General features: G+C 38.8%; 1 protein-coding gene and 1 non-coding gene across 3 annotated transcripts; one reads left to right on the top strand and one right to left on the bottom strand.

Moving 5' to 3' along the window:
• Positions 1-14,300: 14,300 nt before the first annotated feature.
• TRNAY-GUA (transfer RNA tyrosine (anticodon GUA)) lies at positions 14,301-14,393 on the bottom strand. Its single transcript has 2 exons — positions 14,357-14,393; positions 14,301-14,336 (listed from the first exon to the last, which is right to left on the bottom strand). It is a non-coding gene; the product is annotated as a tRNA-Tyr (tRNA).
• Positions 14,394-16,660: 2,267 nt separating this feature from the next.
• On the top strand, positions 16,661-20,325 carry LOC103442572 (BTB/POZ domain-containing protein At3g22104-like). 2 transcript variants are annotated; one of them, XM_008381374.4, is made up of 3 exons: positions 16,661-17,414; positions 18,387-19,505; positions 19,663-20,325. In XM_008381374.4, the coding sequence occupies exons 1-3, from the start codon at positions 17,352-17,354 to the stop codon at positions 20,122-20,124; spliced, it is 1,644 nt and encodes a 547-aa protein (XP_008379596.1). In that variant the 5' UTR covers positions 16,661-17,351; the 3' UTR covers positions 20,125-20,325. The 2 variants fall into 2 exon arrangements, with proteins under 2 accessions (XP_008379596.1, XP_028963796.1); XM_029107963.2 differs by lacking the exon at positions 16,661-17,414 and adding an exon at positions 18,093-18,265.
• The last annotated feature ends 4,477 nt before the right edge of the window (positions 20,326-24,802 follow it).

The raw sequence follows: 24,802 nt of genomic DNA, 5'->3' as shown, positions 1-24,802 counted from the left end.
CTTAAGATTTTCTATTTCTGGTAATACTTCACACTTCTAGTGGAAAATGTGAAAGGAATGACTTGGTGGTTAGTTCTTCTTACTCAAATTGGTAACCATGATACATCTTACATTAGGTAATTTGCATGCTTCAATAAGATCAACTTCTGTTAAAGGCGACATCGTGTAACCTAGAAGTATTGGTTGTGCATCTAATTTGCTGCTTGTGTGAGACAATGAACAGGCATGTGTGAGTAGTTGTCAGTAGTTGATTAGTGTGAACTCTACTGAGACTCATGACAATCACATATAAGCCCTTACAGTTTGAACTTAAAGAGTAAATCTATGAGCATAAGCATACATATGAACGGAAGTGTATAAGTATGAAAAGAGAAATAAAAAAAGGACCACCACATTACCTTTTTATTCATCCTTTTCTCAAATCCTAAAATTAATATTACCGCAATCCAAGTACGATTATATGTTACGTGTCATTTTTTTTACACAAAAAACAAGATTTTTAATGCTTTTGGCTAGGAGCCTAGGAATTAAAGTGTTGGTTTTTTGTGTAAAAGAATGACACAAGACAGTTGGTAAAGTGAGAATGTTGAAATGCAAAGATTAGCGTTGTTCATGCACAAAATCAGTGAGGACTTCGGTACAACAGAAAATGTCAAGTTTGTGACCTTCACTAGATTGCTTCGGTCACTAGTGTGGATAAGTATGTAAATGGATAGAGACAGGGAAGCAAACACAAGATGTACGTGGTTCACCCAGATTGGCTACGTCCACGGAGTAGAGGAGTTCTCATTAATTGTGAAGGGTTTACACGAGTACATAGGTTCAAGCTCTCCTTTAGTGAGTACTAGTGAATGATTTAGTGCAAATGACATTAGGGATTATTGTGGGAGAATGATATCCTTTTATAGAAGAGAGTTTCTAGCTTTGTTCTGTCATTGACACGTGTCATGTTGTGATTAGCCTTTGATGTTTACACGTGTCGCCTTGTGATTGGCCTCTTAGTGTTGACACGTGTCGCGCTGTGATTGGCCTCTTGGTTTGAGGGAAACTCTTATGGATCCTTGACGGTATAACGTTGACCGGTGCTCAGTAGTTTTGAGATTGATCAAGTATGGTACAAACAGTGCTCCCCTAAGTTCCCGAGTGAGGGAAACTCCTCGGTTAGGGACTTGCAAGATCCAAGCCGCTGAGTAATCACGAAACTTCTAAGTACCGAAGCGTGGTATCGTTTTCACTTGCCTTATATGTCTCATAGGTAGATGTGGCATCTTCTCTATAAGTACTTTTCCTTCATCCAGGGGTGGTATTTTTAACCGATGGAGATGCACAAGGTAATGTATCAATTTCACTTAAAGCTTACTTGTAGTTTCGGACTTGGTCAAGCGTGATACAAACCCTATAGTAAGAGTCCCCCAAGTCTCTGAGCGAGGAGATCTGCTGAAAGAGGTGACAGACAAGGTAAATAATCAGAGTTCCAAGCAATCAGTCCCAGATCAAAAGTTTGATTTCGAATTCCAGCTGATTGTTCTCATTCTCCCTATCTTGCAGGCAGCAAGAAGGATAAAGAGAAGAAAAAATGAGAAGAGATAATATAAGATACTTTTTCTTTTGAAGAAGTAACTTTCCACATGCTTATTCTTGAACTGGGCTGAGGGTTTTCTGGTTTCCTCTAGAGTATAAGGCCGACTCAAGAATTTGAGGGTCAAAACAAGTCCATCAAATCTAGAGTACGTTTGACCCTGATGATATGAGATACTTTTGCTGTTAACAAAGTAGTGGATGTGGCATGGCAAGACTTTGCTCTTTGGTGACGGTGTCAGCAAAAGGTTGTTGAAGCTTCTCGAGCTATTCGGATAGGGCAACGATGTCGAGCTTAGGTTTGACTTAGACTGCCTCCGTCTGGATTATGCAGTTCTACATGGAGGGCGTCGTGTTATAGTGATATGTTCCAGCTCATCGTTGAACCTTCTGCTTCAATCTTTTGCATTGAAAAAGTGGTGCGCAACCTTTGCATTTGAATGGTCCTTCAGAGCACTACTTCTCGGTGACTCATCCATGCTTGGTAGCTTTAGTGTAAAGAGTCAATATTGTATCAACTGTCTTGAGGTATTTGCCAAAAGAATTCACGACCTTGACAACAGTTGATGATGAGTACTCGAGAGCAATGTTAGGCAAGCAACCATGCAAAGATTCTGGGTAATCAGTTCCAGATCGGAAGTTTGATTTCAGGTTCTGACTGATTGCGTTCTTTCTCCTTGTCCTGTAGGTAAGAGCAAAGGTAAAGGAAAAGACAGGGAAAAAGCATGATATGTGATACTCTTGCTTTTGACCATGATGATATGAGATACTCTTGCTCTGGTGTGGCTAGTTTGCAGAGGTATTATTGAGGGGAAGAAAGCTGAGTATTTCGAGAGGTTTCGTTGGGAGTGCCCTCTCGGATATGAAGAAAAGTTGAGCATTTTTTTTATTTGCAGGTCTGTTTGGCTGTGGAGGAAGGAGGTCGACATATACAGGAATTGTTCCAACAGTGAGTAGTAATGTTGTTCCTTTACCCTTCTCGGTAATAACAATGTAGTGGGAGTTGCAAGATTCACGTGTTTTAACTTTGTCAGAGCACTTTGAAAAAGTGGTCTGTGGTTTATGGAAAGTTGATGTTGCGTGTGAAGATTGCAGACAAATTTTATCCAAGGAAATCTGGCTTTCAAAGTTCGGAGAGTTGTGCCTCTTCGGTTTTCAAACAAGCAATCCTGTTAGGGATCTGGCTTTCGAGTTTCGAAGAGCTGTGCCTCTTTGATTTTTTAGAAAGCAATCATGTTGGGAGTCTGGCTATCGAGATTCGAAAAGCGGTGCCTCTTAGATTTTTGAGCAAGTAATCATGTTGAGGGATTTGGCTCTCGAGATTAGGAGAGCAGTGCCTCTTCGATTTTTGAGAAAGCAATTATGTTGGGAGTCTGGCTCTCGAGATTCGGAGAGCGGTGCCTCTTCGATTTTTGAGCAAGTAATCCTGTTGGGGGATCTGGCTCTCGAGATTCGGAGAGCGATGCCTCTTCGATTTTTTAGCAAGTAATCCTGTTGGGGGATCTGGATCTCGAGATTCGGAAAGCGGTGACTCTTCGATTTTTGAGAAAGCAATCTTGTTAGGAGTCTGGCTCTCGGATGTGAGTAAAGGTTGGGCATTTTTGCCAGTCTGCCTTGCCACGGAGCACATAGGTTAACACACATATGGACTTTCCAATTATCAAGCAGTGGTGCTTTTTCTTTACCCTTGTGGGTAATAGTAGGGTAGTTGGACCTTCAAAATTTATGTGTCTAAACTTTGTCAGAGGTCTTTGGCAAAGTTATTTGTGGTACCTGAGGAGCTGATGTTGCATGTGGAGATTGTCGATAGATTTTACTCAGGAAAATCCACTTCTCGAAATCCGGAGAGTGGTGTTTCTTCGATTTTTGAACAAACGGCCATGTTGCCCTTTCTTTTATACCAATTGTCTGCAAGAAGTACATTCAGAAAGTTATTTCTTGTATGAATTTTCCCCTTATTTTGTACTTCAAAGATTTATTGGACTCATTTTTTCTTCATCATTTCTGAAAATGTCTGGCATATCCGATCGTCGTTTTGATTTGAACTTTGGTGAAGAGGCAGCTATGTCTCCTCAAGACAACATATGACGCCCATCCTTCTTCTTCCTTACTGGTTCTCTTACCATTGAGGACTCTGTGATGAAAAATGATATGACTGCTGCGGTGGTGGCCAGGAACCCTCTCACTTCCAGTGATAACAGACTATTTTCCAAACGGTCTGATGAGTTGGTTGTTAAGGATTCTCTGGCTCTTAGTGTTCAGTGTGCAGGTTCTGTGTCTAATATGGCCCAACGCCTATTTGTTTGAACCCGCCAAGTTGAATCATTGGTGGTTGAAGTGATAAGTCTCAAACAGGAAATCAAATGGCTCAAGCATGAAAATAAACTGTTGCATAGGCTCGCACATGACTATGCTACAAACATGAAAATGAAGCTTGACCAGCTGCAGGAATCTGATGGTCAGATTTTACTTGATCATCAGAGGTTTATGGGTTTGTTCCAAAGGCATTTATTGCCTTCGTCTTCTGGGGCTGTACCGAGTAATGAAGCTCCAAATGATCAACCTTCGGTGCCTTATCCTTCTAGGGTTCTGCCCAGTACTGAGGCTTCGAATGATTACCCTCTAGTGCCTCATCTTTCTGGGGCTCTACCGACTGCTGAGACTTCTCCTAAGCAACCTTTGTGAAGACTCCTTCTTGTTTGTTTATTTTGATTCATGTATATGTACATATTTGTAACTTATCGAAGATATCAATAAATAAGTTTTGCTTCATTTCAACGTATTATGTTAAATACACCAAGGCCTCCTTCACTAAGTTCTTTGAATTTTTTCTTTTGTTGAAGCTTGTATGTTGAAACTTTGTGAGTAAAGCATGTAGGTTGAGGTAATGCTCCCTTAATTTCCTGAGTGAGGAAAACTTCTCGGTTAGAGACTTGAAAAACCCAAATCACTGAGTAGTCGCAAAACTTTCAAGTACCGAGGTGTAGTAGCATATGATAGGAGTCCCCCAAGTCTCCAGTTGAGGGAGTTGACGAATGATGTGTCTTGCTAGTAGCCAAGCTTCCAAAGTAACAAAACTTCACCATTTTCCTTTCTAAATGGTAGCCCAAAACTCCTCTTTCATATATATTTGTTATGAAAGTTGTTAGGCCCAAAAAAGGGGAGGGCTATGCTTTTTTTTTTCTTTTTTCTTTTTCAAAATTTTTTTTTTTTTAAAAGCTTTATAGGTGAAGCTTTGTAGGGTGAAGTTTTGATGTTGAAGCTTTGTAGGTAAAGCTTTGATGTTGAAGCTTTGTAGGTGAAGCTTTTTTGTTGAAGCTTTGTAGGTGAAGCTTTGGAGGTTGAAGCTTTGTAGGTGAAGCTTTGTTGTTGAAGCTTTGTAGGTGAAGCTTTGTGGTGAAGCTTTGTAGGTGAAGCTTTGTGGTGAAGCTTTGAGGTGAAGCTTTGTAGTGAAGCTTTGTAATGAAGCTTTGAAGGTTGAAGCTTTATAGGTGAAGCTTTGTGGTGAAGCTTTAAGGTGAGGCTTTGTAGTGAAGCTTTGAAGGTTGAAGCTTTGTAGTGAAGCTTTGTAGGTGAAGCTTTGTGGTGAAGCTTTGAGGTGAAGTTTTGTTGACACCATAAATTGATTTTGCTTCACACTATCTTGATCAAGAGTGTGTGAAGTTTTTGTCATTTGTAGTTGCCTTCCATTTGTTGAAGCTTTTGTTGGTGAAGCTTTTATGTTGAAGTTTTGTAGGTGAAGCTTTGAGGTTGAAGCTTTGTTGGGTACCATGAATTGATTTTACTTCACACTATCTTGATCAAGAGTGTATGAAGCTTTTGGCATTTGTAGTTGCCCTCCATTTGTTGAAGCTTTTGTGGTAAAACTTTTATGTTGAAGCTTTGTAGATGAAGCTTTGTTGGGTACCATGAATTGATTTTGCTTCACATTATCTTGATCAAGAGTGTATGAAGCTTTTGGCATTTGTAGTTGCCCTCCATTTGTTGAAGCTTTTATTGGTGAAGCTTTGTTGGGTACCATGAATTGATTTTGCTTCACACTATCTTAATCAAGATTGTGTGAAGCTTTTGGCATTTGTAGTTGGCCTTTATTTGTTGAAGTTGTTGAATTTCCCAATTTCCTTTTTTTTTTTTTTTTTTTTGGGAAAACTAGAAATTTGAAAGTGTGGGAGAGACAACATATACAAATTTTGTTTCCACAATGTTGAGTAAGAGATTGTGATACAAGCCACACCTTGAAGTAGTCGAATGTTTGGATGAACCATATAAATTGAATTTGCTTCGAACAATCATGATCAAGAGTGTGTGAAGCTTTCTACGAGTTGTAGTGTTTGCATTGTTACAGATGAGAAATGTCTAAAGCAGATGCCAGAGGGCTGAAAAGCTTAATCTTCATATACCATGCACCGAAGCCGTTGTTGGCTTGCAATAAGATTTTGTTAGTGACTATAACTCTTGTTAGGCATAAGTGTTCCCCTAGTTGAGTTGTAAAGCTTGATGGTTTTTGATTATTTGTGAATCTTAGGAGTTCACATGTACAAGTTGTACCATTCGTCTTCTGGTTGGTGGAATGAATGGTGAGTTGCTTTCATCACTTGGTTGATGGTACGAAGATGAGTTCCTTCATCACATTTCATCACCTGGTTGGTGGCACGAAGATGAGTTCCTTTTTCACCTAGTTGGTGATAAGAGTGGCAAGTTGCCAAATAATATTAGAGTACGGGTTGTACATTTCATCACCTGGTTGGTGGTACGAAGGTGAGTTCCTTCTTCACCTGGTTGGTGATAAAAGTGGCAAGTTGCCAAATAATATTAGAGTACGGGTTGTACATTTCATCACCTGGTTGGTGGCATGAAGGTGAGTTTCTTCTTCACCTGGTTGGTGATAAGAAGGGCAAGGTGTCGAGGCACATTGTAGCAAGTGTCGAATGACACAAATTATGTTGAACCATTTCAAAGCACAGTTGCTTATGTATGGATGTGTTGAAATGTATGATGTTTATGTATGAATGTGCTGGAATGTATGATGTTTATGTATGAATGTGTTGGAATGTATGATGTTTATGTTGATTAACATGAGTGATGCTTATGAATGTTTTGCTATGCATGAAGGGATCAATGCTTTCAATATGTGAACCATGTTGGTTGTAACACTTAGTATAAAATACTTCGTGTCAAAGTACGCATGTTGAAGCTCTGAGTTGGAGTATAGAGGTAGGCCAGCGTAGACCAAGTGTTCCAATGCTAGGAATGCAAAAGACTCAAAAGAAGTTGTCTGAATTCCCTCTTCTTTAAATATTTGCCAAATGGCTTGTGTGACAAAAGATCTAAAGTGGTTAAGGGTCAAAACATTTGTAATGTGTATGCCTTCTTATAATAGCATTTCCTTCAGTACCTAGTCCTACACTTTGAAAAAGTGAGGCTTGACCCCATAGTTATAATAGTCGACAGTACGTTCACTCCTGGTTATCTTGATACGAACTTTTATCCTTTTTGTTGTAATAGGCTTGCTGAGAGTAAAAATCTTTCCTCTTACTAAGAGACAAATGCGTTTGGTGACTTAGCGAGTAGCTAAATAAGGCAGGAAATAATGCAATGGGTGTCTGAATGGCCAAGATCTCATCACTTGGTAGAACTTGACTTCCACTTCCCACTTGTTGATAGGGGTTAACCATATAGAGGTTCCATTGGTATGTCATTGCTTCGGCGGAGGCGTGGTTGTAAGCATATGCCATCACCTCAGAGTAAGTTTTCCAAGTGTTGGCATTGATCATGTACTTAAAGAAACAATCACGTAGGCCTGCCGTGAAGGCTTTGAGGGCAGTCTTGTCATCTGCCTCAGCGCAGTGAGAATACTCATGGATAAAGTGACCAGCATACTCTCGTATGACTCGTCTGGCTTCTAGCGAATAGTGTACAAGTCATCTACAGAATGTAAGCAATCGGTCTGGAAGATGTGTTGAGAGACAAACAGTTTCCTTAGTTCCTTAAATGAGTTTACTGTCTCTAGTGGAAGACGACAATACCAACCACCATTGAGGGTGGAAGGGAAGAGTAGACATCGCTCTTCGTCGGTGTGCATCCGATATGCTATGGTGGACTCAAAAAGGTTAAGGTGTTCAATCGGGTCATCCCTTTCAGTATAGAGTTGTAAACCAAGCTTTTGTTTTGTCTTCGCTTGAAGGAAGGTGTCGAAGATCCTCCTTGTGAGAGGGTCAGGCTTTGGTTGGTTCCAGTCAGGTATCTCGGCCTGACGTTCGGCTTTCAACTTGTTTACTTGCTTAAAGAGCTGTAGGACAAGAGGGTCTTGAGTGGAGTCATATACCACTGGAATTTTCTTCTGTAAGTCTCCATCGCCTATTAGAAGTAGGAAAGTTTGAGCAAGAGCGTGTGGTTTTTCCTTAGACTCGTCATACTGACTTCTAGGGCGAGTCTGTCGGAATACCTCTGAGTCCCATGTACCTTCATGTTCCTCTGGGAACTGTCGTTCCTTCCCTAGATTGGCAGCTGGCCTAGGTTGTGGAAGAAGACTGAGTCTTTCAGAAACCCTTGGGTCATTGATCTTCGAGCTTAAGTGGAGGGGATTCTCTCGACGTTGCTTTAGGAAGTCTCGGCAGTCACGATAAACGGCTTTCGATCCTTCTAACCCTTCTGCAAGGAAGTGTCTTCCTCCAATTCTCTTGTTTCGGGTCAAAGTAATAGGGTTGAGAGAAGTCTCATGTTGATTAATGTTTTGATGATTAGCTCATTTCTCATCAGGGATACCCATGTCGAATGAAGGTGACCCTCCGTGTTTGAGGGTACCCATATGATGGTTGATGTCCACAGGCGTAACAAGCTCGCGTGTTTGAGTACGCCTAGTTTCGTGAAGCGTCTCGAAGAGCCTCTCATATTGTTCTTGAATGATCTCATTCTTTATTGCTATATTGTTGTTCTGAGCCTCCAACTCCTCGACTTTACCTTGAAGAACGAGCTTCTTTCGTTCTTTTTTTCGTTGCTTCACACTAGGTGCAAGGGGGGTGTCGTTCTGCGTGCTATGGTTTTCTTAGCTCCCCATGTTGGAGAGGGATGTCTGGTCAAAAGAGAGTGTACAAATGGTGGAAACCAACTTGACAAAGCGGAAGAGAGTAGGAATAAGGACGATTGCCACAGATGGTGCCAAATGTTGATGCACAAAATCAGTGAGGACTTTGGTACAGCAAAAAGTGTCAAGTTTGTGATCTTCGCTAGATTGCTCCAGTCACTAGTGTGGATAAGTATGTAAATGGATAGAGAAATGGAAGCAAACACAAGATGTACGTGGTTCACCTAGATTGGCTACGTCCATGGAGTAGAGGAGTTCTCATTAATTGTGAAGGGTTTACACAAGTACATAGGTTCAAGCTCTCCTTTAGTGAGTACTAGTGAATGATTTAGTACAAATGACATTAGGGATTATTGTGGGAGAATGATCTCCTTTTATAGAAGAGAGTTTCTAGCTTTGTTCTGGCCTTGACACGTGTCATGCTGTGATTGGCCTTTGATGTTGACATGTGTCGCTTTGTGCTTGGCCTCTTGGTGTTGACACGTGTCGCATTATGATTGACCTCTTGGTTGGAAGGAAACTTTTGTTGATCTTTGACAGTATAATGTTGACTGGTACTCAGTAATTGATGCGAAAATTAACTTGACACCCAAATGAAACCCTAATGATGACAATTATAGTAAAGATGTAAGTAGGGATCGTGGTAAACAATGTGTTTTTATTGCAAATTCGTGAGATTTTACCACCTAGCATAACAAGAGTTGTTTTTCATTGTTTTTAAGTGTTTTTAGAGTGTTTTTGAGTGTTTTAGTGTGTCTTTGATAGAAAATACGAAATTTTGAAAAAAAAAAGAAGTAGAAAACGTTTTGAAAAAACCCAAAAAGAGTCATTTTTGAGTTGTTTTTGTGTGTTTGTGTCTTAGGGTACCTTCTAATACAATGATGAGGATTTGATTTTTAATTGCATGACTATTAAAGAAAGTTACTAACATGGATGGAAGTTTGATATGCTCTTTGGTTAATGCTTGGTTGTAGTTGTCGTTTACAAATTCACATGTAATCACAAAGAAAAAAAAAATCAGTTTTTGTAACATGTTTGAAGGAAGGAACTCAAACTAACACTACAACCCTAAGAGACTTGAGCCTAAACTTTATTTGGAGAGTTATTAATCTGTGATTCCTTGTTTTCTAAAGTCGTTGCATGATCTCATTATTCTTTGCTTGGTTGCTATTTAGAATGCGTTTTATCACCTTAGTTCCAAATACTAGAACTCATGCCCGTTTCATTCAAAGCTTAAAATTGAGTGCATAACATATAACAAGATGAAGTTGTTTAGTAGTACCACAAGAGCCAGAAAGCCTTCATCCCATGCATTTGTTTTGTAGGTTTAACCCCTTTTGAGCCTTAATTAGCCTATTTTCGTTGTTAGCCACATTATCCTTACCTAGCCTAGATTAGGACTACCCACACCCTTGTTCTTAAAGGATAGTGAAGCATGACTTAGAGGGAATTCCTTTTGATCAACATTATTGTAGAAAACAAGTGTGGGGGAAGGGTTTCAAAAGTGTGTTTTTGTGTGCCAAAGAAATAGGGTACGGGTAGAAAAAGAAAAAAAAAAGTTGTGAAATAAGTGAGAATAAACTCACATGTGTTGGTTGTTGAAGAAAGGATCCAAAAGTTTGAATTTGACCCTAAGTGTTGCATGAATCTTCCTTTGTGTTTAAAAGTTGATTTCTGCATTCTAAAGTGAATTCTAAGTGTCGATTTCATCACTTTGCTCACTATTGCTTTAAGAACTTTTGTTATCCTTACATTTCTTTGTTAACCAATACCATTAAGCCCCGTTACAACCCTTGACTTCAATCTTAAGTGTTGTGTGTTTCAATTTGTGGAGTTTGAAATTGGTGAGAGCATATGGTGTCACTGGTTTTCGTGTCTAAGTAGTAGCATTCCATTCATGAGATCATATCTAAGCATGCTTAATAACTCCAGAAAATGCTTTCTTTGTTATACATATATGTGAGTGTTTGTCTACATGTTTATATCAATCTTCTCACATATAACTAGTGTAGGGTGTGTAGTTAGAAAATGTGTGTGAAAATAGAGAGTATCTTATAAGGAATTGAGCAAATTCTCTAAGGCATGTTACTACATTCAAAACATCGTTTTAATTGGTTAAATGTGAACTAGTAAGTGGTGACTATGATTAAGTATATGCTCAAGGGTGAAGATGACTAAAATCTATGGGAATGATGATTTTTAACATGTCATGTGCGTTGGAAATCCCTGAGGCAAATGTTGGAAGGATTAGAGTGTGTTTTGTTTACTTTGTTTTATTTTGTTTGTTTCGTTTTGCTCGAGGACTAGCAAAAACTAAGTGTGGGGGAATTTGATAGGAGCATATTTATGCGACTTAGTTAGCTTGTTTTCTTGCATTTTCATAGTTTATTTGTGTTTGTTATAGTGTCTAAGCTATTTTCGTGTGTTTGTAGGTCCAAATGACAAAGTTGGCAAGAAAGTGCAATTTGGAGCAATTTGGAGCAGTTTTGGGCATCAATTGAATAGCTTATGAGTGGAGCAAGATGGATGGACGAATTGGAAGTTCAAGAGGCTAGGAATGTGCTGAAAAGATGAAGAAAATAAATCCAAGACAAAGAAGATAAGGAATCAGCTCAAAAGAGGAAACATTATCCAAAACCTTATCCAACCTTATCTTATCTTATCTTATCCTTGCCTAATCTAGCCTAATCTTATCTTATCTTATCCAAATTAGTTTATGCCTTAATTCCAGCTATTTCTAAGGGATAATTATGCATTCAAAATATATATTTCAGATTCTAGAATCCTTATCCCTTAGGTGCCGCATATATGCCCTTACCTTGGTGAACTAGGAATTGTAATCCTTCTCTAAAAACCATGTTGTGTATACCTGTCCATTTAGGTTCAGAAATAGGTGTTGGAACATCCTTTCTGGAAGCTTAATATCTGATGCACCTTTCTAACCTAATTCTATTTGGGTTTTGATTGTTTTAACCCATTCCACTTGGGTTTTGGTTACACAATCCTTATTCCAATTTGATTTCAGAAACCTATCCTAATCCTTAGGGATTGTGCCGTGGATTTGCCCTATAAATACAAGTTTGTGCCGCACCATTCAGTTCACCACCCTCTACCACAATTCATCATAAATCCCTTATTGTGCTGCAGCTAAGGAAGGAGAAGAATGAAGAAACTTGGAGCCGTGCTTGCCATTAAAGAAGATTGGATTGCTGGAGCGTTCTTAGGTGTATTCTATCTTTGATTTCAATGTTTAATTTAAATTATCTTTGTTTAATTGCTAACATGAGGAACTAATTTCTTTATAGTTGGAGGTGAATTCGAAGCCATGATTATATGTTTTATATGAATTGATTTCCTCCAGTTATTGTTTCATGAATCGTGAATGTGGTTTACTTATCTGTTTTATTAAGAACTTGTTCTTGTATGTTGATTAAGGTGGCCAACTTAGTTTGCGTGCATGAATTTGATGTGAAAATTAACTTGACACTCAAATTAAACCCTAATGATGACAATTGTAGTAAAGATGTAAGTATGGATCGTTCTAGACTAGGGATTAACTAGGGCCACTAATCAATGCAAATAAGACTCAAAAACACTAAACTAGACTCTATAGACTCAAAACTAACTTAAAATACTCAAAACAGCAACAAACAATAAAAAAGACTCAATTCTAGACCTAACAAGTGATTTGGACGAAAATAAAACTTAACTTGACTCAAAAGACTAAAAGAAAACAGGTTTTGACTCTAAACACAAGACTTAAGAAAAAGGGTTTAAAACTTAGAAACAGAAACTTATAGAACAAACTTTAAAAACTCGAAATTGAATGAAATAGAATGGGTGAAAGGCTAGTTAGAGGGTTCCTTTTCCACACATGAAACATATGCATACGAATTGATTTCTAGTTTTTCTTTCGACAAACCATGAATGACAATGCCCCGAATTAATTGTATTGAACTAATTAATTCTCAGATTTCCCTAGATTCATTGAATTGAATGGATAACGCATCACAACCAAATTATTCTTTATCAAGTTCCCTAACTATGAAATACGCATGATAGAGACACATATCAAAGATCATTAAGTTCAATGGAAACCATAAGTATTGACGAGGCATTCATAACTATGAAAAGCAAGTTACTCTTGCCTATGATTTACTTAACACAATTGTGACTAGCGACTTTTACTACTCATGAATATAAGTTCATAACGATTAGGTGAAATTCCCTTATACTCTAGCATCAAATTCATGCATGCAAACTAAGTTGGCCACCTTAATCAACATACAAGAACAAGTTCTTAATATAACAGATAAGTAAACCACATTCACGATTCATGAAACAATAACTGGAGGAAATCAATTCATATAAACATATAATCATGGCTTCGAATTCACCTCCAAGTATAAAGAAATTAGTTCCTCATGTTCGCAATTAAACAAAGATAATTTAAATTAAACATTGAAATCTAAGAACGCTCCAGCAATCCAATCTTCTTGAATGGCAAGCACGGCTCCAAGTTTCTTCCTTCTTCTCTTTCCTTAGTTGCAGCACAATGAGGGATTTATGGTGAATGGTGTAGTGAATTGTGGTAGAGGGTGGTGAACTGAATGGTGCAGCACAAACTTGTATTTACAGGGCAAACCCACGGCACAATCCTTAAGGATTAGGATAGGTTTCTGAAATCAAATTGGAACAAGGATTGTGTAACCAAAACCCAAGTGGAATGGGTTAAAACAATCAAAACCCAAGTAGAATTAGGTTAGAAAGGTGCAGCAGATATTAAGCTTCTAGAAAGGATGTTCCAACACCTATTTCTGAACCTAAATGGACAAGTATACACGACATGGTTTTTAGAGAAGGATTATAATTCCTAGTTCACCAAGGTAAGGGCATATATGCAGCACCTAAGGGATAAGGGTTCTAGAATCTGAAATATATATTTTGAATGCATAATTATCCCTTAGAAATAGCTGGAATTAAGGCACAAACTGATTTGGATAAGCTAAGATAAGATTAGGCTAGATTAGGCAAGGATAAGATAAGATAAGGTTGGATAAGGCTTTGGATAATATTTCATCTTTTGAGCTGATTCCTTATCTTCTTTGTCTTGGATTTATTTTCTTCATCTTTTCAACACATTCCTAGCCTCTTGAACTTCCAATTCGTCCATTTATCTTGCTCCACTCATAAGCTATTCAATTGATGCCCAAAACTGCTCCAAAATGCTCCAAATTGCACTTTCTTGCCAACTTTGTCATTTGGACCTACAAACACACTAAAATAGCTTAAACACTATAACAAACACAAATAAACTATGAAAATGCAAGAAAACAATTTAACTAAGTTGCATAAATATGCTCCTATCAGTAGTTTCAGGATCGGTCAAGTATGGTACAAACAAACGTAAAGTTTGCTAGCATTTCTCCATGATTTGTTATGGTTAGAAACCATTTTGTGTCTCAACTAGGTATTGTTCAAACCAAAATATGGGCAATTATTTGGCATTTGATTTTCTCATTGTCATTAACCTAAAAAAGGATTTGATTCTCTGGATCGTGGGTTGTATAATCTTAGCTGCATATGTTTGTACTTTTTAATAGAAAAAATTAATAAATAAATAAATTGTAAAAAGAAATCCGACCTGCCGGATTCGAACCAGCGACCTAAGGATGGCTGAGAGCATGTCACCCACTACAGTCCTCCGCTCTACCAACTGAGCTAAGGTCGGATTATTGACGAGGGATGGGTTGCAGATATATTAATCTCTGATGCCTATAAATGTTTGGCCTCAATGTTAAATCCTACGATTAAGTTTTGGGCCTTATGAATCCTACATGTTGGTGAAAGATTACAGCAAAAAAGAGGTAGAGATTTTGGAATATAAAACTTTTATGTGATTGAAGAATATTATGTATTTGGCTTCAATATTTATATGTATTTAAAAATAATTACTGTAACGGTCAAATATAATCTATGTGAATTATATATTCAATATAATCATTATCTGACTTTCAAGATTGTATGATTATAACATTGTAGCATCTCCCGAATGTGCACCTTATTGCATTTGACTCATAAAGCTAATGAGCAACTCATATCGTTTTATGACTCAACTCGAGTTTGGTTCAACTTCAGATTGTTCCTTAAAGTTTTACTGATAAAGGTTAAACATTTGGATCTTTATATTTAAAATAAAAGATGTCATAAAATTAAGGTTTTTATTCCAAATGTTCTTTTACATTTTGGGAATCTAGTTCAATCAATTTAGTCTGTCATGTTTGCTCTCACACATCGATTTGGTCATTGCTATCTAAATTCATTGAGAACCTTTTAGAGTGCTAATGTGGGGACTTACAACTCTACTTATTTATTGCCATGTGGATCAAACAAAATTCGGCTGTTCAAAAACTACGCTCTAAACTTTTATAATAATAAATAATATAAAACCACCTTCGTAGGCCCTCCACCCTCATGCCCTCCCACTCCCTCTCGAGAGATTATTCAGTGTGTTCAGAACACTATATAAAACACAACATGTCATGATACAATTAGAGGAACACTATCTATTCTTCCCTCCTTCCAAAGTCTCGCCCATTCAACAGATTAATGCTCCTCATTCTCAAAAATCCGAAACAATGAGATGGTGTCTCAATAGATTCAAATACTTAAATTAATTAATAAACATAAAAATACAAAATGCAAAAATACCAAGTCATTCGCTCATGGGTTATAATATATGGAGACCAATAAGGTGGTCTTGCAGTTTGGGTTGTGGAGGAACTCACCCAACTCATTGATGCAGCAACTCATGCTAATTTTGGATTTGAGGCGTAACATGACATACAGAGAGAGAGAGAGAGAGAGAGAGAGAGAGAGAGAGAGAGAGAGAGAGAGAGAGATGGTGGATAGAAGACTTCATATATTTGTGCCTTGCACAGTTTCAGTAGGAAGATATCGGTATGTCGGGGGGTGGGGGTGGACAGTCGGGGAAATCTGCAGGGGGGACGGGGTGGTTTGGACGGGAAGAACCAAATTGACATGTGGAGCAAACATGCTAGAACAAATTGATTGAATCGAAACAAAAATGACGAAAACGATTGGTTCTCAAAATATAAAGGATTATTTGTAATAAAAACCGTCAAAATTATATTAATGTAGTTAAAATCTAAAAAGTTTAAGGCGACTCAAAACTAAAACTTGAGTTCTTTTCACAGTTGTGCTTAGCGAAGCCACCCCAAAAGCTCAAGCTTTGTTCATAAACGAACCGGGCCGAGCTTGAAAATTCATTTGAGTCGAGTTTGAGCATAGACATACGAGTAATATTCTCTCCGTATCAAATTCTCCTCTCCTCCCGTCTCTTCATATTTAAACGGTTACGATTAAATCACATCACCATCTTGTGTTAACACAGTTATAGAGAAAGAAAGAATAAAAGGAAAGTGAGAGATGAGGGGAGGAGAGAAAAACCTACTCTGTTTTATTCAAGTAGGATCTTTTGACAGGACCAACTATACGAGAGATTTTTCACTGTGTCTGGATCAATGACACATATGCCACATATCATAATACAAATGGATGGACACTTGAAAACAAAACTTCAAACCACTTGTATAATAACATATAACGTACCACTCAATATTCCTGATACATTAAAAAATCTCTCCAACTATACAGAAATGGGGTCCTCCAAACCCACCCCCAATAACAAACGTCCAAATATAATCCCACCAAAACAAAATAAATAATTAGAAAGGAGAATCTGAAATGGTCCCAATGTACAAATAATAAAGGAATGTGATATCCACACATTCCATTTTACTTCTCACACACCTTTTTACTTTTCGGCCGTCGGATCGGATGAATTGAAGAAGATCAACGGACATAAATTATCAAGAGGTGTGTGAGAAGTAAAATGGAATGTGTGGATAGCATACCTCGTAACAAATCCATGCTAGAGAGGGAAATTCAACCCAATTAATAAAGTAGTGGATCGGGGAGAGATGTAATGGGTGCACCGCACTGCACACCTACAGAGAGACTTGCAGCGATGAACGTGGCCCAAAAACCGAAGGGAGGGAGGGAGGGGAGGAAAAGCAAGCCAGCAACAAAGCTTCACTTCCAAGCTTTAATGGTCTTCACCCCAAAAAGAACAATCCCACTTCCAACATTAACAATTATGCACTAATAATTTATACTTTCACCTAATCAATTAATTAATAGATTTCCTAAGCTTACAGATGCATTTTCTCTGGGACTGGGAATGTCCAAAATGGCTAGTGGTCTACTAATACAAACTTCAGCTGCTCTCTCTCTCTCTCTCTCTCTCTCTCTCTCTCTCTCTCTATATATATATACATGTATGTATAATCTGTCTTTACACTCTTGGCTAATTATCACTTCTCTAAAACCCCAGTCGAGAGCCACCACATTGCTTCTGCCTGAACCAATAGCATCCAATTCTTTTTTCCAGTAACCAAAGCCCTCAACCTCTTTCCCTTTGTGTTCTTCCCCATTTCAGAATATGGTTTTGTGTCCCCTTCCTCCTCCCCATTTGTCCTCCTCGCCTCTCTGTCTCTGCTGCACCCTTAAAAAATAACTTATTTTGCTCTTCTGATTGCAAGTCCCCAAAAACAACTCTTGATCTGAAGTGGGTTTTTGTTTTTAAGCTTTTTTAATCATTTGGGTTATGGAAGTTCATTGTGATCTTGAAGTGGATGTCAATGGGGAAGAGTCTTTCATGGTGGACAAGGTAATAATTCTGTGCTTGCAAATAGTTTCAAACCCTCTTATTTTTTTACAGAAAAGTTCCATACATTTTCATCTGTCCAAATGTAATTTTGTAGTAAACTTTTGTGCTTGAATTGTCAAGTTTTATGCATAAAGTTTGTAAATTTCATACATGCTCTGGTAATTTTTATCTGGGTTACTTTCCATTTTATCCATCTTGACTGATGAATTGCAAAGATTTTCCCTTTTTTTAATAGCAAAAACCCATCTTCTTCTTCTGTTCAAATGTAATTTTGTCATAACATTTTGTGCTTGAATTGTGAAGTTTTACTGATGAACTTTGTAAATTTCGTACATTCTCTGGTAAATTTTATCCGGGTTACTTTCCAGTTTATCCACCATGGCTGATGGATTGCAAAGATTCATCCTTTTGTCCCCAACCATTTAATTTTCACACCTATAATGCATTGATGTGGGTCATGAACTCATGGCTGCCTTAGCTTTTTGTTCTTTTGGTTCTGTCTTTTTAATTCAACAAATTGCACGCCTTTTCCGTTTTGCTTCATTCTCTCCCATTTATTGCTGCTGTTATGGGAATTGGGAGTCTCAAATCTTCACTTCTTTTGATATGGACTCTGAGAGTGAGAGGGTGTTACTTTCATGGCCGTATTTATTGCCACTTTTTGCCCTCCACTGCAGGGAACCTTGGATGATTGGCAGACATCTTTTCTCAATTGCCACACCACAATTTATTACATATAACGACCTCTTTTCATTTCTTTGGCACCTTCTGCCTTTCTGGTGTAGAATGTAGATTCCCACTTTGTTTTTTTTATTTAATTCATTTTTCTATTCAATGAGTTCATCCCTTTGGTGGGTTTTTCTGTAAATTGGATTTTTTGTGCTTATTTACTAGCTCTCAACTATTTTTTATTACTTTGGTGAATTTTTCAGCAAATGAGTGGTAATTCTGGTTTCATGACCATTTTTGCAGAGAGCTATTGCCTCCTACTGTGGAAAATTGAGCAAACTACTTGGTAAATCAAAAGCTTCCTCAAGAAATCTTAAAGTGGTATTCCATGATTTTCCCGGAGGAGCAGAGAGTTTCGAGCTGATTGCGAGGTTCTGCTACAACAATGGCAGCATTTACATAACTCCTTCCAACATTTCCCTCCTTTACTGCGCCGCGCAGTTCATGGAAATGAACAATTCTGTCGCCGGTAGACATAATTTGTTACAAAAAGCGGAGAATTCGTTTGAAGAGATCAGGTATTGGTCATGGTCTGAGCTTTTGACGGCCTTGAAGCAGTGCCAGGATTTGCTTCCGGTTGCAAATTCTTTGAGTCTAGTTGAGAAATGCTTGGATACCCTTGTTGCAAGATTGCCTTTGACAAGCGAAGCGAGTCCTTGTCCTTCAACATCATCTCCGGATAGCTCTGGAATTCGGTTTTCGTGCGACACTAGAAGCACCGAGAGTTTGAAAACTACCTTGTCTCGAGCAACCTGGTGGTTCGAGGATCTTCTAGTTTTAGGTCCAAATTTGGTTGAAATGCTGGTCAAGGCCATGGTTTCGCGAAAACTCGATCATGTTATCATTAGTAGGTTCCTCTTTTACTACCAGAAATCGAAGTTTTACACTGTCAAATCTGATACCAAGCGCACCATTGCTGAAATGGTCATTGAGATGCTGTATATGCTTGATCAGAGCTGTGTTTCTTGCAAGAGCTTATTTGGGATTCTTCGAGTTTCGCTGAATTTGAACTTAAACAAAAGTGTTAGGAATAAGTTGGAGAATATGATCGGTTCACAGCTAGATCAAGCAACATTGGACAATTTGCTTGTTCCATCCCCACAAGGAATCAATTATTTGTATGATGTCAATCTTGTTCTACGGTTCTTGAAATCATTTCTGCATGACGGAGGAACCTGTCAAGCTGACAGGCCCCCAATGCGATTAAGGAAAGTTGCTGCCTTGGTTGATTTGTATATAGCAGAAGTAACCCCAGATCCTCGTTTGAAGCCTTCAAAGTTTCTGGCTTTAGCCATCGCGCTGCCGGATTCTGCGAGAGTCTCTTATGATGAGCTTTACCATGCCATAGACATGTATCTACAGGTATTAGATTTGTCTCAAAATAATTTATGCTCTTGTAAATTTTGTTTTAATAACTTATGATCCAAGAATTCAAATAGCACATTTCGAAAATCTAATTACACCGAGCATGTTTTGAAGATTATTCATTTGAAGTTGGTTTTGATCTGCTTTGACATAGGTACACCCAGGATTGTCCGAAGAAGAAAAGATGAAGATATGTTGTGTGTTGAACTATGAGAAGCTCTCAGCAGAGACTTACGTACATCTTTCACAGAACACAAAATTTCCATCAAAATCCGCAGTCCAAGCTCTTGTCTATCAGCAATCCAAGCTCAAAAGCTTACTCCACGCAACCAACAATCCCAAGTCCTACACTGACTCCCCTTATAGCGCCATTACTGAGGCCGAAAGTAGGGGATTGAGGAAAGATGATGCCAATGTACAACTTGTGCTTTATGCCGGGAAAATTGATCTCTCAGATGACAATGACAAGCTCAGAGCACATCTGCAAGGCATGCAGTGCAGGGTCATGGAATTGGAAAAACTTTGCAAGAAAATGCAATCTCAAATGTCAAAGTTTACGAAATCGAAATCACCAAGCCACAACCGTACAAGATCTTTGCCCAAACTTTGTTCATGATACAAGTTTTGCATTTCATTCCTTTAGTTATAATCATTATCTCATGTGTATAGCTCAAGGAAATTGTTTTTCTTTTATTTATTTTTTATGCGTTTTTAGCAGATTCTTCTTTCTTTGCTGCATAACTAAAGTTGTTTCACTTAGATTGTAAAATCTTTGGTTGTACAATTACAGAAAGAGAACCTGTTGATTCATTTTTTATTTGAATGGCCTTTTTTTTTCTTAAAGATACGGAATACTTAGAGCTAACGGAAGACTTGGCGTATAACCAAGCGCAATGGCATTCTATGATTCATATAGTCGACCCTACTTAATGGGATAAGGCTTCATTGCTGTTTGAATGGCCCCTCTGCTAATTTTTTATAGTGCTCTGGGTAGATAAGGATAAATGCAAGGTTAAGTCATTTTCTTCCAGTCACCCTCACACTTGTGGAATGCAAGCTGGAAAGCATATATTCTGCATGAACATATGAGGGTGGAGTGAATGAAAGCTGAACGTATTTCATGACATACATACTTTTCTGTTTTGAGCTACCATATTTTGCACATGAACTAGGGCAGTTTGTTCATACCACCAAGGAGAGGGGAGAGATACTGGCACATAACCAGTTACTTTAGTCTTTTTACTGAAAAGCATATGTAATCAAGATGTAGACAATATGAACATCTCGATAATCGATAACGTGTCGACATGTTTGTCGATGTTGAGTGGTCGAACATGTCACGTGATCAGACAGGCTGACCTAAATTTTTTTTCCCCCTGATCATATCACACCATCACGTGATTGAAGAGTTCCGTCGGGACATGGACTCGTAGAGATGACAGCACTTGAAGGTTTTTGTCAATGAAATAGTCCTCTTTTGCCTGATCAACGTGTATCTACCACCATCACTATTATCACCATCGTCGTCATGATCATCATCATTAATCTCTGCTAAAGATTATAAAAAACTAATTTTCTTTGTCATATGGTTTCAATCATATGTCAACTAATAAAACAAAGAACAAAGGTAACTTAATAGTAAGATATATAAAAAGTCAAGTGTAGTTGTTATTGACTTGCCCTAAAATCAATGGAAGAATGAGTATACAAATTGTCACATGGTCCACTTATGTACTGCAAGTCATGTATATGCCAAGAAAGACAACTGTTGGCTGTTGACATGAACAATTCTTTTCTCCTTATATTCCGCAACATTCTTCACCCAATTAACCAATTGCCAAACTCTTAATTTCATGAGATTTTAATTAAGAAATTCAGATTACTATGTAGGTCAATATTTTACCAAATACAATACTATTAATGTGAGTGAGGAAATTGATGCCTTGGTAACAACTTGACCATGTGTGCTTACTTCTACATTCTGAAGTTCTGATGTTGTACAATTTTTTCTATACAATTGTATTCGGAGGAGGGTTAAATTCGAGATTTAGAATGTACAAGTGAATGTTCTTAATCAATCAAGTTAGGCTTTTTAGCCAAAATAGTCCCGAGATTTGCTTAACACATCACTCTGGTCCCTGAAATTTGAAATCAATAGAAGTGGTCCCTGAGATTGTATAGACATATAAGGAGTTAGGCGAGTAGAGCAAACTAGTCTATGTGTGAAGCTCAATAACCACATGTATGCCCGATAAGTATTGACCGCTTGTTTGACTTAAGGGTCGCCAAACATAAAGCGTAAAACGTGTATCAGAATGTTAAGCAATTTTGCAAACAAACATATAATGAAATTGATTTTTAGATGAAACTTTAACTTGTTTAAGAGTATGTAACATTCTTTTCCCGTAAAAGTCTACGAACCCTAAAAATACTACTAAACTAAAAACTAGTAGCTGATGATCAGACGTACGTGGCGTAACATGCAGGATTACTATTCACGTGGACATGAATTGTACGGTCAATGGTGTTATAGGTAAGTTATCCGAGTCAACCTCAAATCCTGATGAAACCAAGATGATATCATATGAACGAAGGGACAAAATCCCACAAAAGCCTTTTGCTTAGACGCCACTTTTCCGCTACTGCTACTTCCTACGATACCTTTTCATGGAAGCAATATATTTTGTTGATGCACAAAATCAGCGAAGACTTTGGTACAACAGAAAGTGTCAGGTTTTGTGACCTTCGCTTGGTTGCTTCGGTCACTAGTGAGGATAAGTACGTAAATGAATAGAGACAGAGAAGCAAACACAGGATGTACGTGGTTCACCCAGATTGGCTACGTCCACGGAGTAGAGGAGTTCTTATTAGTAGTGAAGGGCTTACACAAGTACAAAGGATCAAGCTCTCAATTTAGTGAGTTCTTGTGAATGATTTAACACAAATGGCATTAGCCAATATTGTGGGGGAATGGCCCCTATTTATAGAAAAACTTGTAGCTTTGTCACATTGACATGTGTCATGTTATGATTGGTTCTTGATGTCGACACGTGCTGCGCTCTGATTGGCTTCTAATCTTGACACGTGTCGAGTAGTGATTGGCCTCCTGGTCGGAGGGGAACTCTTCTGGGTCCTTGACAGTATAGCGTTGGCCGGTGCTCGGTAGTTTCGGGATTGGTCAAGTATGGTACAAACAGTGCTCCCCTAAGTTCCCGAGTGAGGGAAACTCCTCGGTTGGGGACTTGCAAGATCCAATCCCTTGAGTAATCACGAAACTTCTAAGTACCGAAGTGTGGTCTGATCTTCATCTGCCCTTCTCTGGAAGTACCTTTCCTCCATCCGGGAATGGTGTATTTAGCTGATGTTGACGCACAAGGTAATGTATCAATTTCACTTGAAGCTTAGTTGTAGTTTCGGGCTTAGTCAAGTGTGATACAAACCCTATAGTAGAAGTCCCCCAAGTCGCCGAGCTAGGAGATCTGCCGAAAGAGGTGACAGACAAGGTAAGCAGTCAAACTTCCAAGTAAGCAACCCAGGATCTGAGGTTTGACTTCGGCTTCCGGTTGATTGTTCTCCTTCTCCTTGTCTCTCATTCAACTGCCAGGATAAGGAGAAGCAAATGGATAAGAGATGATATGAGATACTTTTGCTTTTGAAGAAGTAACTTTCCATAGGCTTATTCTTGAACTGTGCTGGAGGGTTTTCTGGTGCCCTTCAGAGTATAAGGCCGACTCAAAAATTTAAGGGTCAAAACAAGTCCATCAAATCTAGAGTACGTTCGACCTTGATGATATGGGATACTTTTGCTGTTGACGGAATAATGAATGTGGTATGGAAAGGTGTCGTGCTGTAGTGATCTGTTTCAGCTCACCGTTGAACCTTCTGCTTCAATCTTTTGCATGGCAGAAGTGGTGTGCAACCTTTGCATTTAAATGGTCCTTCAGAACATTCCTTCATAGTGACTCATCCACGCTTGGCAGCTTCAGTGTAAAGAGCCAATATCTGATCAACTGTCATGAGGTATTTGCCGGTGGAATTCGTGACCTTGACAGCAGTTGAGGATGAGTACTCGAGAGCAATGCTAAGTAAGCAACCAGGCAAAGGCTCCAGGCAGTCAGTTCCAAATTGGAGGTTTGATTTCAGGTTCCGACTGACTGCTCTCTTTCTCCTTGTCCTGTAGGTGTGGACAAGGACAAAGACAAAGATAGGGAGAAAGCATGATATGGGATACTCTTGCTTTCGACCCTGATGATATGAGATACTCTTGTTCTTGGTGTGGCTTATTTGCTGAGGTATTATCGGGGGGAAATAAAGCTGAGTATTTCGAGAGGTTATGTTGAGGGTGCCTTTTCGAATGCGAGAAAGGGTTAAGCATTTTTGCAGGTTTGCCTGTCCGTTGAGGAGGGAGGTCAATGTATATAGGGATTTCCCAATAACAAGTAGTAATGATATTCCTTTACCCTTCTTGGTCACAGCAATGTAGTGGGAGCTGCCAGCTTCACGTGTTTTAATTTTGTCAGAGCACTTTGAAAAAGTGGTATGTGGTATCTGGAAAGCTGATGTTACGTGTGAAGATTACAGACAAGCTTTATCTAAGGAAATCTGGCTCTCGAAGTTCTGAGAGTTGTGCCTCTTCGGTTTTCGAACAAGCAATCCCGTCGAGGATCTGACTCTTGAGATTCGGAAAGCGGTGCTACTCCGGTTTTTGAGAAAGTAATTATGTTGGGAGTCTTTTCTCGAATGTGAGTAAAGGTTGGACGTTCTTGCCAACCTGTCTTGCCGCAAAACACGGAGGTCGACACACATAGGGACTTTCCAGTTGTCAAGCAGTGGTGCTGTTCCTTTACCCTTATGGGTAATAGTAGGGTAGCTGGAACTTCGAAATTCTCGTGCCTAAACTTTGTCAGAGATCTTTGACAAAGTTATATGTGGTACCCGAGGAGTTGATGGTGCATATGGAGAGCGGTGATTGAACAGTAAGATTCACGTGCTTTTTACTTCACCAGAAATCTTCGACAGATTGCCCGTAATTTTCGCAAAGCTGATTGTGCATGTGACAGGTGCTGACGAGGCTGAAAAAGCAGGTGCTTCTTCGATTTCTTCGAGGAGTTTCCCTCACTCGGGAACTTAAGTGAGCACTGTTTGTACCATACTTGACCAATCCCGAAACTACCGAGCACCGGCCAACGCTATACTGTCAAGGACCCAGAAGAGTTCCCCTCCGACCAGGAGGCCAATCACTACTCGACACGTGTCAAGATTAGAAGCCAATCAGAGCGCAGCACGTGTCGACA

This window comes from Malus domestica, chromosome 09 (genome assembly GCF_042453785.1).
Source record: "Malus domestica chromosome 09, GDT2T_hap1".
In the NCBI taxonomy this organism is placed as follows: domain Eukaryota; kingdom Viridiplantae; phylum Streptophyta; class Magnoliopsida; order Rosales; family Rosaceae; genus Malus; species Malus domestica.
The sequence above is the reverse complement of the archived record's forward strand: the minus strand, read 5'-3'. Positions and strand labels throughout refer to the sequence as shown.